Source organism: Vicia villosa, linkage group LG1 (assembly GCF_029867415.1).
Source record: "Vicia villosa cultivar HV-30 ecotype Madison, WI linkage group LG1, Vvil1.0, whole genome shotgun sequence".
Taxonomy (NCBI): Eukaryota; Viridiplantae; Streptophyta; class Magnoliopsida; order Fabales; family Fabaceae; genus Vicia; species Vicia villosa.
Window position 1 is genome coordinate 160,954,166 of NC_081180.1, and position 14,399 is coordinate 160,968,564.

The 14,399-nt window shown below is 36.9% G+C and overlaps 1 protein-coding gene across 1 annotated transcript; it reads left to right on the forward strand.

Moving 5' to 3' along the window:
- Positions 1-8,830: 8,830 nt before the first annotated feature.
- On the forward strand, positions 8,831-10,438 carry LOC131658434 (uncharacterized). The gene is made up of 2 exons (XM_058927731.1): positions 8,831-9,663; positions 9,784-10,438. Exons 1-2 carry the CDS (start codon positions 8,831-8,833, stop codon positions 10,436-10,438), a joined length of 1,488 nt encoding a protein of 495 aa, XP_058783714.1.
- Positions 10,439-14,399: the final 3,961 nt, after the last annotated feature.

Sequence of the window (14,399 nt, forward strand, 5' to 3'; positions counted from 1 at the left end):
TGTGATCAGATTTGCTTTTAACAAGTGCTGCAGTGCTTGAGAGATTGGCATATTAATTCTGGTGAAATTTCTCCTTGGTGCATCTGGTCGACGCGTATACTTCGGCGGTTGATCTTTTTGAGGTGCAGATGCAGAGATCAGAACAGCCCTTACAGATTGGTGATGCTCATTTTTGCGACCTTTATGACTATGCATTGTATTGACTTCATTTCTCCCACTGATGGGCCTCTTGGTAGTACCAGAGGAGGAGCCTATTTGAATTTTTCCACTTTGAATACCGTTTTCAACACGCTCTCCAGTTAAAATCAGGTCAGTGAAACCTGATGATGAGCTTCCCAGCAAATGACTGTAGAAAGGGCCAGTTAAAGTGCCCATGAACATGTCGACCAGCTCGCGATCAGATAAGGGTGGTTGAACCCTTCCAGCTAGATCTCTCCACTTTTGTGCATACCTTTTGAAACTTTCTTTTGGTGCCATAGACATGCCCCGTAGTTGAGTACGGGTTGGTGCAAGGTCAGCGTTGTATTGATACTGTTTGTAGAAAGCAGCAGCCAAATCTTCCCAGGTGTGAACTTTTGCACTTTCCAGTTGGTAGTACCACTCGAGTTGTGTACCCGACAGACTTTCCTGGAAGAAATGAATCCACAATTTGTTATCTGCTGTATGAGGTAGTATCTTCCTTACATAGGACCTCAAATGTAGTTTTGGGCAAGAAACTCCATCATACTTTGCAAAGACAGGAACTTTGAACTTTGGAGGAATAACAATATTTGAGACGAGTCCAAGATCTTTGAAGTCTAAACCAGGTATTTTTTGTATCTCCATAGCTTTCATGCGTTCTTCCAACTGCTGGTATTTGTCATCACCCTGTTCATCTTCGGAATGATAATCTTCTTCATTAGAAGAGAGGGCGGGTTTGGCAGAACCCTGGTTGCTGTGATTGTCTCCTTCACCTTCACCGACTATTTCAGGGATCGGTGCCTTTTTGGACCCTTTGACTGGGATTTTGACCTTTCTTGTCAGGTGACTCAAACCTACAGATCCTTTGGGCTTCTTTTTCTTCTTGATTATCAAGGCTTTCAGTTCCTGTTGCCCCTTTGCTAGCTCCAGAATTGCTATCTGAACTTGGGCGTTCTGTGCTTCAAGATTCTTGACGCTTGTTTCGGAATCCATCTCTTCTGACTGAAATAAACAGCGAGGAGATGAGAAACCCGTCATGTGAACCTGTTATGCAATGTTTATGAATGAAATGCATATGCAATGTTTTCAAGGATCTTGGAATTTAGATTTGTTTAAACAAAAGAGAAACAAACACTTATCAGTCAAACAATTATTTCTTTTTCTCTTTTTTTTTTTATTTATTTTTTTTATTTGCCTCTTTCGGGCTTACAATATAAAATAAAGAAAATAAAGGATTCCTCAAGCCTCCCATGGACGCTTTCTCTTTGCACCCAGGAATGTGTTGATCTGCTGTTCTTCCTGGAGTTGTCTGGTGAGCTCTAACACTTTCCTCTCATAGTCTTGACAGTGTGCTTTGAAGGTGTCTCTTTCTTCTCTTAGTTGAACCCAAGATTTCTGCAGTTCTTCTAGGTCAGTTGGCATGTCTGGATGTAGAATAACTCGAGGTTCACTCCCTTCGACTTCTGGCTCAATAGTTATAGGTAGAATAGCGGGATATGGCATGATGAACTTCTGAGCATAAGCACGCACCCATTTGAGGTAAGGCTCCATGGGAATAGAGTTCCATTGTCCTAAAGTTTTGCTTTCTACTTTGTAGACACTGCCCCACGCATGTATAAACCTTCGTTGATATCTTTGGGAATCATCTTCGTAGTCGAACACAATGCCACGGATAATCATGTCATGAGGATCGTTTCTTCGTGCATATCCAAATTGGCGCAAAGCTAAAAAGGGGTTGTAAGTGATGCCTCCCTTGATGCCAAGGAGTGGCACATTAGGGTACTCTCCACAATGGTCAATGATAGTAATGTCTCTTTGAAAGAAGTTGTTCCACCGGATATCTGAATGAGATAAAGACATAATCCTGCGAGACCATTGCATCCTTTGTTCGTTTCTCAATACTGATCGGGGAAGGTGTAATGTAAACCATCTAGCCAGTAGTGGTACACAGCACATAAGAGTTCCTCGTTTCTTCATGGTACGAGTGTGTAGAGAATGTAGAATGTCTCCCAGCAATGTAGGTACCGGATTGCGGGTTAGGAAAATGTTGATAATGTGTACACTTATGAATTGGTCGGGATTAGGGAATAAAACCAAACCATAAATCAAAAGAGCCACAACTTCTTCAAAAGCTAGGTAACTTCTGTTTTTTAGTAGTAATCGAGCCTTTTCCATTAAGAACTTAGCGAGCAAACCCTTGACTCCACTCTTTGTTTCCCAATTGGACTCGATTTCTGACTTTCGCAAATGTAAGGCAACAGCAATGATTTCAGGTTTTGGAATCTTTTCTAAACCACTGAAAGGTAATTAATCTCGAACAGGTAATCCAATTAGTTCAGATAATTCTTCCAAGGTGGGTACTAACTGGTAATCAGGAAATGTAAAACAATGGTGTTCGGGATCAAAGAACTGGAACAGGACCCGTATCATGTCTTCTTCAAATTTTGAGGTAACCAAATGGAGTAGGTGACCGTGCTTTTCGGTGAATTGAGCATTTCTGGGGAATTTTGATATTAAGTCCTTTAATTCAGATGGTACTGTTGAAATGTTGATCCGGACATAATCTCTGGTAGCGGGAGCCATTACCTGCAAAAACAGAACAAAGGTAAACTCTTCGATCCTTGAAATGATTAGTGAGAAAATGATATGTTTATGATGCTTATGATGTCATGTTGTCAAACATGTGGCACACACAAACAAATCAAACAATAGCCTTAGGTTTAAAGGCTTGCATGAGGTTGATAGGTGATACCCTCCCCACTGAAGTTGAGTTGGTTAAAACCTGTCTTAAAATAGTATTCGGGTTCTATGATCCTTGGAGACAACATCTCAATACGGCGCTCGGACGGCCGATCAAAATATTCCTCGAGGATAACTAACTTCGATCAATTTCAAAGCCAGTCACTTAATAGGCCACAAGTCAAGTTCAACTAAAGGTTCTAAGGCAAATTAGTGTTTAATGACATTTCGGAAGCCTAACATACTCCTTGATCGTTTTCAAGGGATATCAGTATAGACCAAAGTGTCGCACTAACGGTGACTACCAGATCAACCGTATCGGTACATGCCGTACAGTTTCCTTGGTCTATTGTCACATACTTAAGGTATCTCGAGATTCGGGTTAGATTCTTTCACACAAGTAAATACCCAAACAAACCTTTGAAAAATAGAACAATCAAGACAAGCAATTGAAAACATCGAAGTGATCTAAACTCTAAGGTAACCCCTTTTGAAAACAGTTTGTTTTTTAGAAAATCCCCAGCAGAGTCGCCAGTTCTGTCGCCCTCGGTTTTTTCTATCTCTCGTGAGAGATACGAACTGACTCTTCTTTTGCTTTTGAGTTTTTGAAAATCAGAGAGTCGCCACCGACTTTTATTTTATCCAATTAAGTCGCCACCGAGTTTTAGAAATGCTTGTATGTGGTTTTAAATACCTTTGTAAATTAACTTTGTAATGATCCTTGTGCGGATGTATACAAAGTGTTTTATCTTTCGAAAAGATGTTTTGAAAAAAAGATCTTTAATTTCGTAATGATCCTTGTTTGGATATATACAAAATGTTGTCTTTTTTTGAAAGTTTTGTTTTGAAAAATAGTGAATATGTGGGACATTTGTTGTTTTGATTTGAGCATGCAATTAGGAGATCTACCCTAAGTTTATAAGGTCCTTTCCTATTTCTTTTAGAAAATTCTCCTTTTACCGGATGTAAACAAAAGTTTGGATTTGTATTTGAAACAGTAGAATTTGATTTTTGAAAAGAGTAACAGAGGGATTACCCTAAGAGGTGCAAGTGTGATTGTGTTTTGATTCAGATATTTTTGTCTTTGAAGTTAGTGACCTAACGCTTCAGTTGTTATTCTTGGCATACACGCAGTTTTATATGTACAGGAATTAAAATGCGGGAATGTAAAATGCGGAAAGTAAATCTACGCTATTACATCGATTGTGCGGGAAATGTAAACTACGCTATTTACATGAATTTGACAACCTATACACTTATCTATGAATTTAAATTGCAATAAGATAAAGGGAGAATATTTTTGATTTTTTTTAGATGGTTGATTTTAATTAGAATTAATGCATGATTAATTTAATTAAATGAGAAATAAAATTTAAACCTAAAAATTAAGTCTAAAATATGTTCAAAATGTTTTTTAATTATTTTAAAACAAAACTAATTTTTTTGGGATTTTTGAAATTGTTTTTGAAATTATTAAGTTAATTAACATATAATTATGCAAATAATTATACACATATATTAAACTTAAAGAGAAAAATATTCTAAATATGTACAAAATTAGCTTATAATATATAAACTTAATTTAATAAAAAGAAAATATTTTTTTCTGATTTTTTGATGGTTTAGAAATATTTAAAATGAAATATTTGAATATATATTGATTAATTAAACAAAATATTTTTATTATTAAGAAAAATAAAATATTTTTGTGTCAAAAATTAAAACAATATTTTATCAACTTAAAAATATTTTTTGTATATTTTTCTGATTTTTAAAACTATTTTAAATTAATTTTGCAAAGAAAAATAAATAAAATAGAAAAATGTAAAAAAATATATTAAATCTGGATCATGTGTGGCTAGCTGGTAAGTCCATATCATGGACTAGCGTGTCTGGGGTGTTGGATTGAGGGACTGGCATGATCTGATGGCCACTGAAGCGAAGGAGCATGGCACGTGTATCACCTGCAAAGCACTGAATCAGAGAAAATTTAAATTAAAACGCGTGCGCCCTGGCTGTCATACCCCAATTTTTGACCTACACATTTTATTTCGTTCATTGACGTGTCACATTCATCATTACATCGTTACATTTTTTTATCTAAGTTTCATTAATAGATAAATATAAAAAAAGCATAAAAAAGAAGTGGTTCTTAGTTGAATTAAAAAAATTGGTTTTATTCTCTATTTTTGTTTTTAACACTTTTTTTAATATTTGTCGTCATCATTATTATTATTTAGTTATTACTATTATTATAATCTTCTTTCTTTAATTTTATAGTTATTATTATTTTATCGTCATTTATGTCCAAGAAAAAGAAATAGACAAAGAGTGCTTTCATGGTTGAGTAGAGAGTCTCATCAGAAACAGAAAAAAAAAGTCAGTCCACAATACTGTCCAAACTGCTCCACCTACTTGCTGCATAGTAGTCCAAAATTTTCACTAATTTGTTCATGACAATCCTGCATCAAGAAAGCCATAAGACCTGTTACCAAATAAGTTCAAAATACTCTTCATTTTCCCCCCAATTTCCCTTCATTCCATCTATAAACACATGTAAGAGCAACATACAAAGGGGAGAAGAGAAAACATTACAGGAACGCTGCAAAAAAATTGAAACTCTTCCTCCAAACTTGTCAAAACCGATTCATATTCATCTTCTCAAAACACTTCCCATTGATACTTACAACAACTTCTGCACCTTAACTTTCAAACCATAAAACCTTCATTAAGTTTCTGATCCATTAATACTCTTCATACCCTTCATAACCGATTTACCACTTCCATACCTCACCTTCAAATTTCTTCTCCTTGGAACCTTCCTTCAAACACCAACTTCCACCATCAATTAACCAGCATACTAAACAACACAACTCATACTTCAATCTGCAGAGACCTTTTTAACAGCATATTCACCATAAGTCGCCTGCAGCTTCGGTACCAATACTCAGCTCAACAACTTTCAGAATGACCTTTACCACAGTCTGCAACAACATCATTCATCATCACCGACTCGCACAACCTTCAACAACAATACCAACGAAGTAGCAACGCAACACGGCAACCTTCATTCAGAATCCAGCGCATACAATAGCCACAAAGAAGCAACGTCACCGATCGAAATAGAAGAGGAGCAGTATCCAAATCAGGAGAGAATCAAATACAAGCTCACCGTGGATTCGTCCCTCCGAGAACGTTCGGAGTCGGTTCGTTTCCTCTCTAAATCTTCTTCATGTTTGCCATAGCTTTTATCTATTACCATGCCCGGATTATTGTTGTTTTGATTGAACTTTTTGCCATGACTGAATCGATGATATGGATAATTGTTGTTGAGATTGATTTTGTTTGTATGTTTAATAAATTTGAGAGTGAGAGATTAGAACAGAGAGAACCAAGAGCGAGAGAGATTTGTAGGAGAATCTTGAGTTTTGTTTTTTTTGGGAAGCAGAAGCATGTTCAGATTGAGATGGAACGAGTAAGAGAGAGGGGAAGAGGCGTTGCCTCTCTTCTCTTGATTTAGGTTTTTTTTCTTTCTAACCATGTTGTTAGTAAAAGGCGGATCCGGGTTTGACCCGACCCGGTCCACCACAAAGGTTTTTATTTATTTATTTATAATTTATTTGGGCCTTACACCCTTAGTCTAGGTTTCACACCCCCATTTATTTTTTTAAAGAATCCAATTTTGTTTTAATTTTCATTTGATTGCTCTCCATTGCAATTTTTATTTTAATATTTGTTTTAGTTTCTAATATAACAAAAATAAAAAAATATGTTTAGATTTAAATGTTATTCAAAAAATACAAAAAATATGTTTATATATTTAGATTCTATTTTATTATAAAAAATACTAAAAATGTTAGATTAATCTTTAAATTTAAAATCAATAAACCTTGGTCCAACGCCATGTGGTTACAAAATAAATTCTCGATTCAACGTCGAGTTTCTTTTTTACAAAAATTCTTTAAACGGTACCGAAAGATTGAGTGACAAGAAGTGTACACCTCTTGAATACCCCGATTCTTTTGGATTAACATTTTTTTTAAAAAAAACCTCCCGTTAATTAAATCAAAGTGATCAAGTGACAAGAAGTGCACACCTCTTGAATACCTTTGATCCTTTGAGTCAAACTTTAAAATATTTTCTTAATTAAATCAAAGTGATCGAGTGACAAGAAGTGCACACCTCTTGAATACCTTTGATCCTTTGAATCAAACTTTTAAAATATTTTCTTAATTAAATCAAAGTGATCGAGTGACAAGAAGTGCACACCTCTTGAATACCTTTGATCCTTTGAATCAAACTTTCAAAATTATTTCTTAATCCAATCGAAGTGATTAAGTGACAAGGGGTGCACACCTCTTGAATACCTTTGATCCTTTGAATCAAATGCTAAAAATCTTTCTTAATTAAATCAAAGTGATCAAGTGACAAGAAGTGCACACCTCTTGAATACCTTTGATCCTTTGAATCAAACTTAAAAAAACTCTTTCTTAATTAAATCGAAGTGATCGAGTGACAAGAAGTGCACACCTCTTGAATACCTTTGATCCTTCATAAAACCAATCTACAAACTCGTAGTTTTTTTTTCCGAACTACGATCGCTCTGACTTTCCCATTGCATGAGGGAATACGTAGGCACAAGATACAAACGTCTTGGCGAGCATAATAATAAATAAAATCTTTCCTTTTTCTTCACAATAATAAAAAATAAAAATCCTTTTTTTTCTTTTCTCGATTAATAAATTAAAGAACACAAACATTACGCAAACACTCGTTCACAAAACTAACTAAATGGGTCCCATCGAGTACGATGGAGGTGAGGGGTGCTACTACCTTCCCCTTGCTTAACCGACTCCCGAACCCTAATTTGGTTACGATGACCATCTTATCCATTTCTTTTTATTCGTGGGTTTTATTCGATATTTTCCCTTTCCATTTTGGAATAAATAAAGATCGGTGGCGACTCTGTTCTTTTTCGAGTGTGTAAACACCTCGAGCATTTTTTAGCGCTACAGAATTGGCGACTCTGCTGGGGACGTTAGAAATCTTAAGAGAGTCAACCCTAGTTTAGTTTGTTTTACGTTTAAGTGTTTGCCTTTGTTTGTTTATTCTTGTGTTCTTTATGTTTATTCTTATGTTCTTTATGCTTATTCTTGTGCTCTTGTGTTATTTATGTTCACTCTTGTATTATTTATGTTTCTTTATTCTTGCCTTATTGCTTGTATTTATATTGCTATATTTATATTCATCTGTGGGTATGGGAATGATATTTGAGTGAAGCTCTCAACCCGAGCTTTGAAAAACAAGAGAAAAACATAAGTTAGGAGGTGGTTGTGTAGTGCTAGTCCCCAAGGTGAACACCTTGAATGGCTAATAAGAAAACCCCACTTGGAGGAGACTTATTCATGAGATTTGTCATAAGATGGTTCACCCGTCGCATGGCGAAAATCTGATTTCGTCGTTAACTCCAAGGACCTTTAGAACCCGTTCCATATGAAGAAGTTATGTATCGATCCCCAAGGTGCACTCCTTGTATGATGGGTACAATAACTTCGCCTAGAGGTTGCATACTCATGAAATTCGTTATAAGATGGTTCACCTGTCGCATGATGAAATTCTGATCATGCTCGGATACCTGTAGGAACCGTTATATCCAAAAACTCTAGAGCTAACCTTGTGAGGGGATTTTTGGGTAAAGAACTTAGAACTATCCTAAGTTAAGGAGCCTTCCGATAGGTTGTTCTGTTACCTTGCTTTGCATCCAACATTGCATGACATATCATTTGCATCATGCATACATCCATGTTGTCCTTGTACCTCATTCCAACTGTCTCTTTCATCCAGTCACCATCAATCGTCAAGCTGATTCCCAGGCATCCTTATCAGACGCGAAGTCTTACTCGACATAAAGATGGAAGACCTTGAACAAGAGAATCATGAATTCCGTGATGAAGTAACTACTCTTCGAGTTGGGGTGGAAAGATTGACTGCTTTGGTGGAAAGCTTAGTGGCTGCTCGGAATCAACCATCATCTCCTTCATCTCCTCGTGCCACTCAAACACAAACTGAAGTCCAGACTACTACGATCTGCGAAGTTTCTACTGCTACTATGGCTCCTATCACTGGTCTCTCTCACTATCAGATGCCTAATGGCTACCCTGGGGGCATGTCTTACAACTTTGTGCCAGAGGGATACCATCTTGTTACTGGAGCTGCTCAAACTACTCCTATAATGACCGTGATTCCACCCCCGGTACATACCGTGCCACAAGCTGAGGAACCCATTTACCAAGTTGAGCCCAATGAAAGAGGTGAAGTTTATGATGATTTCCAAGATCAATTCCAAGAGATGCGAAAGGCGATTAAGGCCCTCAAAGGGGAGAATTCATTTGGAAAGAATGCTTATGATATGTGTCTTGTGCCAAATGTGAAAATACCTGCCAAGTTTAAAGTGCCTGATTTTGAAAAGTATAAAGGGAGTTCGTGTCCTCAGAGCCATTTGACCATGTACTGTAGAAAGATGGCCACTCATACTGATGATGATAAGTTATTGATCCACTATTTTCAAGATAGTCTAACTGGTGCTGCTTTGAAATGGTACATGGGATTGGATAGTACTCATATCAGTTCTTTTGATGACCTTGTAGAAGCGTTCATTCGACAATACAAGTATAATGTCGACATGGCTCCTGATAGAGACCAACTCCGAGCCATGGCACAAAAGGAGAAAGAGTCTTTCAAAGAGTATGCACAAAGATGGCGTGAGGTTGCCGCCCAAATCTCTCCTCCTATGGAAGAAAAAGAGATGACCAAAATGTTTTTAAAGACCCTAAGCTCGTTTTACTATGAAAAAATGGTTGCAAGTGCTCCAACCGACTTCACTGAAATGGTGAATATGGGAATGCGACTAGAGGAAGGCGTACGAGAAGGACGATTGATTATGGAATCTGGATCGTTGATTGGAACCAAGAAATATGGAAACAACTTTCAGAAGAAGTGGGAAGATGAAACTATTGCTTTTGCAATTGATGGTGGAGAGTCTCATAACTCACGTTCCTACCGATCCTTAGCTTATCAGCAAGCACCATTCATATCATACGATCAGTATCCATATGTTGCGGCCGCACAATTCAAGCAACCATACCGACAGCCTTGGGCATCTCCTCCTCATAATTCTTCACAAAATGCTCCTCAGAATGCAACTCAGAATCAGAATCGTCAACGGAATCAGAATAAACCTCAAAGGAACCATCAGAAGGAGGATCGCCGCATTGACCCAATTCCAATGACCTACGCTCAGCTATGGCCATATCTAATCGAGAGTAAAGCAATAGCTCCCAGACCAACCCGACCTGCAAAGTTTCCATTTCCCAAGGAATACAATCCAAATGTCAAGTGTGATTTTCACGATGGGATATCAGGTCACTCCATTGAAGATTGCAATGTCCTGAAGGAAAAAGTTCAAGATCTGGTTGACAAAAAGATACTCTCTTTCAAGGATATTGGTCCTATGCCATGATCAGTTCTGAGACACCAAGAACATTCCTAAAACCAATGGGTCAAAGCAGATCATTGAGCCACTTTTTATCACTTGCATTTACGTTTCTTCGCTTGTTTGCTAAGTGTTTATTTGCTTTTGAACATTGTTAACTTTAATGGTAATATTAATGAAATGAGCATGCAAGTTTTGAATTGGTCCATTCGTATTCACTCTTTCTTCCTTTTATTTTATTTTGTTTCCTAAAAAAAAATGAAAAAAATTATGTTTATGTTTCTCCTATTTCCTTTTCTCTACCATACTTTTGTTTAAGCAAGTATTGGAGGATGACGATAAACAAAATACCCAATTTGCATCAGTGTGCTTTCAAATAAAACTTTGTTGATGATGTACAGGCATTCTTTCAAATCCCCAAACACTGGAGATATAAGGATGATAATCCCTCGTTAACCCCTTTGAGCCTTAGAAGTAGCTGTTTTCTTTCTGCACGCAATTGAAACCCTTAATCAAAACCTGGGGCAGGGTAGTTGTTCAGTTAAAATGACTAATGCATATGATTTCCAAGAGAATCATTTCATGGGAACCATTCTTGACCAAAGGTTCAACCGTATCCTCTCTTCATACACTATGTCGAAGAAGTAATGAATATTCAAAACTCATAACGGTTGTCTTTCCTGAACCATCAGTGGGGCAGTCATACTCCTCTCTAATCATTGAACAATTGTCACACAAGTTGTTCAAAAAAAAAAATCATTCAAAAGAAAAGCCCGCTAAGTCAAGACCTAAAAAGGAGACTTAGGCAAAAAAAATTTAGGGATACAAAAGTCAAAATAAAAGAGATCAGAAGATCATTATCAAAAGAAGAAAAGCAAAAACAAACTTGTGTGACTTCCCAAAGAAGAATAGGTGACTGTCACCTTAGAATCTATTGGTTCTCAAGCATCATTCGTAATCCTTCTTGGAAATTGAATACATGAGTCAGTTAACTGAACTTAGGATTGGAGTACATCACGAAGAATGGGTGGGTTAAAATAAAAATTTGAGCCTATATCCTTTGTTTCTCAAACCGTGAACCTGACCACGTTACAACCTTCAAAAGTCCTAATTGAAGCAAGGTTTCTTTTGAAAGCATACTAAAGCAAGGTTGCGTTAACCTGACTCCTGGATATTTTCTAATCATTTGTTTTGATACCATGCTATCACATCATCTTTCACACCTTGAATTTCAAACTTCCATGGCATCCTCATTGGGATTTATTCATCGTATACCACAGTTTCATTTCAATAAATGATTGTTCTCAAAACTTGCATGCACGTCGCATTAAAATTACCATTTTGAATTGAATAGTTTCATTTGTAAGTAAGCACTTTACATCAAGGAAGTTCCAACAATGGAAATCAATTGAAGAGCCTAAAGTGGAACCATCAAGGTCGCATCACTTCAGAAGTCCATCATTCAGGGGCATTTCATTTCAAAGTTCCCAAGGACTGGGGCATGTCATCTCAGAATCATCAGTTTGAATCCAAAACTTTGTTGAAGCAAATTTCTCCATAGACTCAGCATTCTGGGGCAAATCAAGGCCAAGACCTTTCCTCCAAGCGGCCCAAGCAGACTATACCATATCAAGAAGTCCACAAACTCAAAATTGGTGTCGGGAATTATGCTTGCACAAAACTCCTACCAAGGGACTCTTTTCACTTCACAAAAAAATCATGACCCTCCACTGGGGCATATGTCAGAACATTACAAATAGAAAATTTCATTCATTGCATGCATTCATTTATCATGCATATCATTCATGGGGCAACCTCCCACAACATCAAATCAAAATTTCAATCTTGCTCAGGCTTTTCCATTGAGAATCAAGCCCAGTCCACCATGGACATCCAAAAAATGCATTGCCCATTGGCACACATCCGGTAAACTCATTACCTGCATTGATCAACCATCATACATCATTACACGTGCATCAATTTGCACAAAAGAAAAAAACCAAGATGTCTCATACATAAGCAAAAAGCATGCATGGATTCATAATCCCTAATGATGTCACCGCAATCATTATTTTCTTGCTAATCCACTGATTGAGCATGCTTGTTAATCTTTTCCAACCCACTGGTTGAAATTAATCATTTACCTCCAGGTCTTTTGAATCAGCCTACTGGTTGAGAACCGTTCTGTTCATTTTTGTCAGCCCACTGGTTGAATTTAATCATGAATCGCATTTTTCAATTGTTGTCAGTCCGCTGATTGAAAGTCATTTGTTTTGTCAACCCTCTAGTTGGGACCAAACATTTTATCATCATTTGAATCAATTCATTAGTAGAAGATTAATCTTTCACTTCCTATCAACCCATTGGTTGAGGAAAGTTTTCCCACTTCCTATCAGCCCACCGGTTGAAAGTTATTATCTTGATTTGTCAACCCACTGGTTGAAGTTTATCTTTTTTGTGTCAATCCACTGATTGAACATCACTTGTTATGTCAACCCACTGGTTGAAGTTTGTCTTTTTTGTGTCAATCCACTGATTGAATATTATCTTGTTTTGTCAACCCACTGGTTGAAGTTTGTCTTTTTGTGTCAATCCACTGATTGAATATTATCTTGTTTTGTCAACCCACTGGTTGAAGTTTGTCTTTTTTGTGTCAATCCACTGATTGAATATTATCTTGTTTTGTCAACCCACTGGTTGAAGTTTGTCTTTTTTGTGTCAATCCACTGATTGAATATTATCTTGTTTTGTCAACCCACTGGTTGAAGTTTGTCTTTTTTTGTGTCAATCCACTGATTGAATATTATCTTGTTTTGTCAACCCACTGGTTGAAGTTTGTCTTTTTTGTGTCAATCCACTGATTGAATATTATCTTGTTTTGTCAACCCACTGGTTGAAGTTTGTCTTTTTGTGTCAATCCACTGATTGAATATTATCTTGTTTTGTCAACCCACTGGTTGAAGTTTGTCTTTTTTGTGTCACTCCACTGATTGAATATTATCTTGTTTTGTCAACCCACTGGTTGAAGTTTGTCTTTTTTGTGTCAATCCACTGATTGAATATTATCTTGTTTTGTCAACCCACTGGTTGAAGTTTGTCTTTTTTTGTGTCAATCCACTGATTGAATATTATCTTGTTTTGTCAACCCACTGGTTGAAGTTTGTCTTTTTGTGTCAATCCACTGATTGAATATTATCTTGTTTTGTCAACCCACAGGTTGAAATTAATCATTTTTCCTGTCAATCCACTGATTGAACATCATTTGCCTTGCCAACCCACTGGTAGAAATTTATCGTTCATCTTGTTAACCCGCTGGTTACAGTCAATCATTTACTTTCCGTTTAGATCAAAGCAACCCACTGGTTGAAAACAGTTTTTCTTTGTCAATCCGCTGGTTGATGGAGTCAACTCACTAGTTGACGACAAATTTATTCCACATTCATTAATCCACCGGTTAATGTCAGTTACGTAGTTGTCTTAGAATCGACTCACAAGTTGATAACATTTTGTTTTACCTCCATCAATCCTTTCATTTTTCTACCATCAGTAAAAGTTGGTAGTTCACCTTCAGTAAACGTCGGTGATTCTTTAATTTCTCTACCTTCAGTAAAAGTTGGTAGTTCACCTTCAGTAAACGTCGGTGATTCTTTAATTTCTCTACCTTCAGTAAAAGTCGGTAGTTCACCTTCAATAAACGTTGGTGTATCTTTCTTTTCTCTACCTTCAGTAAAAGTTGGTAGTTCATCTTCAGTAAACGTTGATGATTCTTTTGTTTCTCTGCCAATGAAGTGTTTCCTCAGTAAATTTGTAATATTTTCCCCAGTGGAGTTGGATTCCATTTCCTAGTGAAGTTGAATATCCCTTTGTTACAATCCTTTCCCTAGTTTGGGTCGCTTTGTCGATTTTCCCTCGTGGAGTTCATTTATCTTTTACTTTGTTTCTCCAGTGGTAGTTTTACTCTTGTGACGCCTTGTACCATTAATTTTCC

What these genes read in the sequence shown, in the direction of transcription:
- LOC131658434 (XM_058927731.1), top strand. Translation starts at nt 8,831, where the DNA reads ATGGAAGACCTTGAACAAGAGAATCATGAATTCCGTGATGAAGTAACT. An exon ending in GAGAAAGAGTCTTTCAAAGA is followed by an intron (nt 9,664 to 9,783) that starts GTATGCACAAAG and finishes AATGGTTGCAAG; the next exon opens with TGCTCCAACCGACTTCACTG.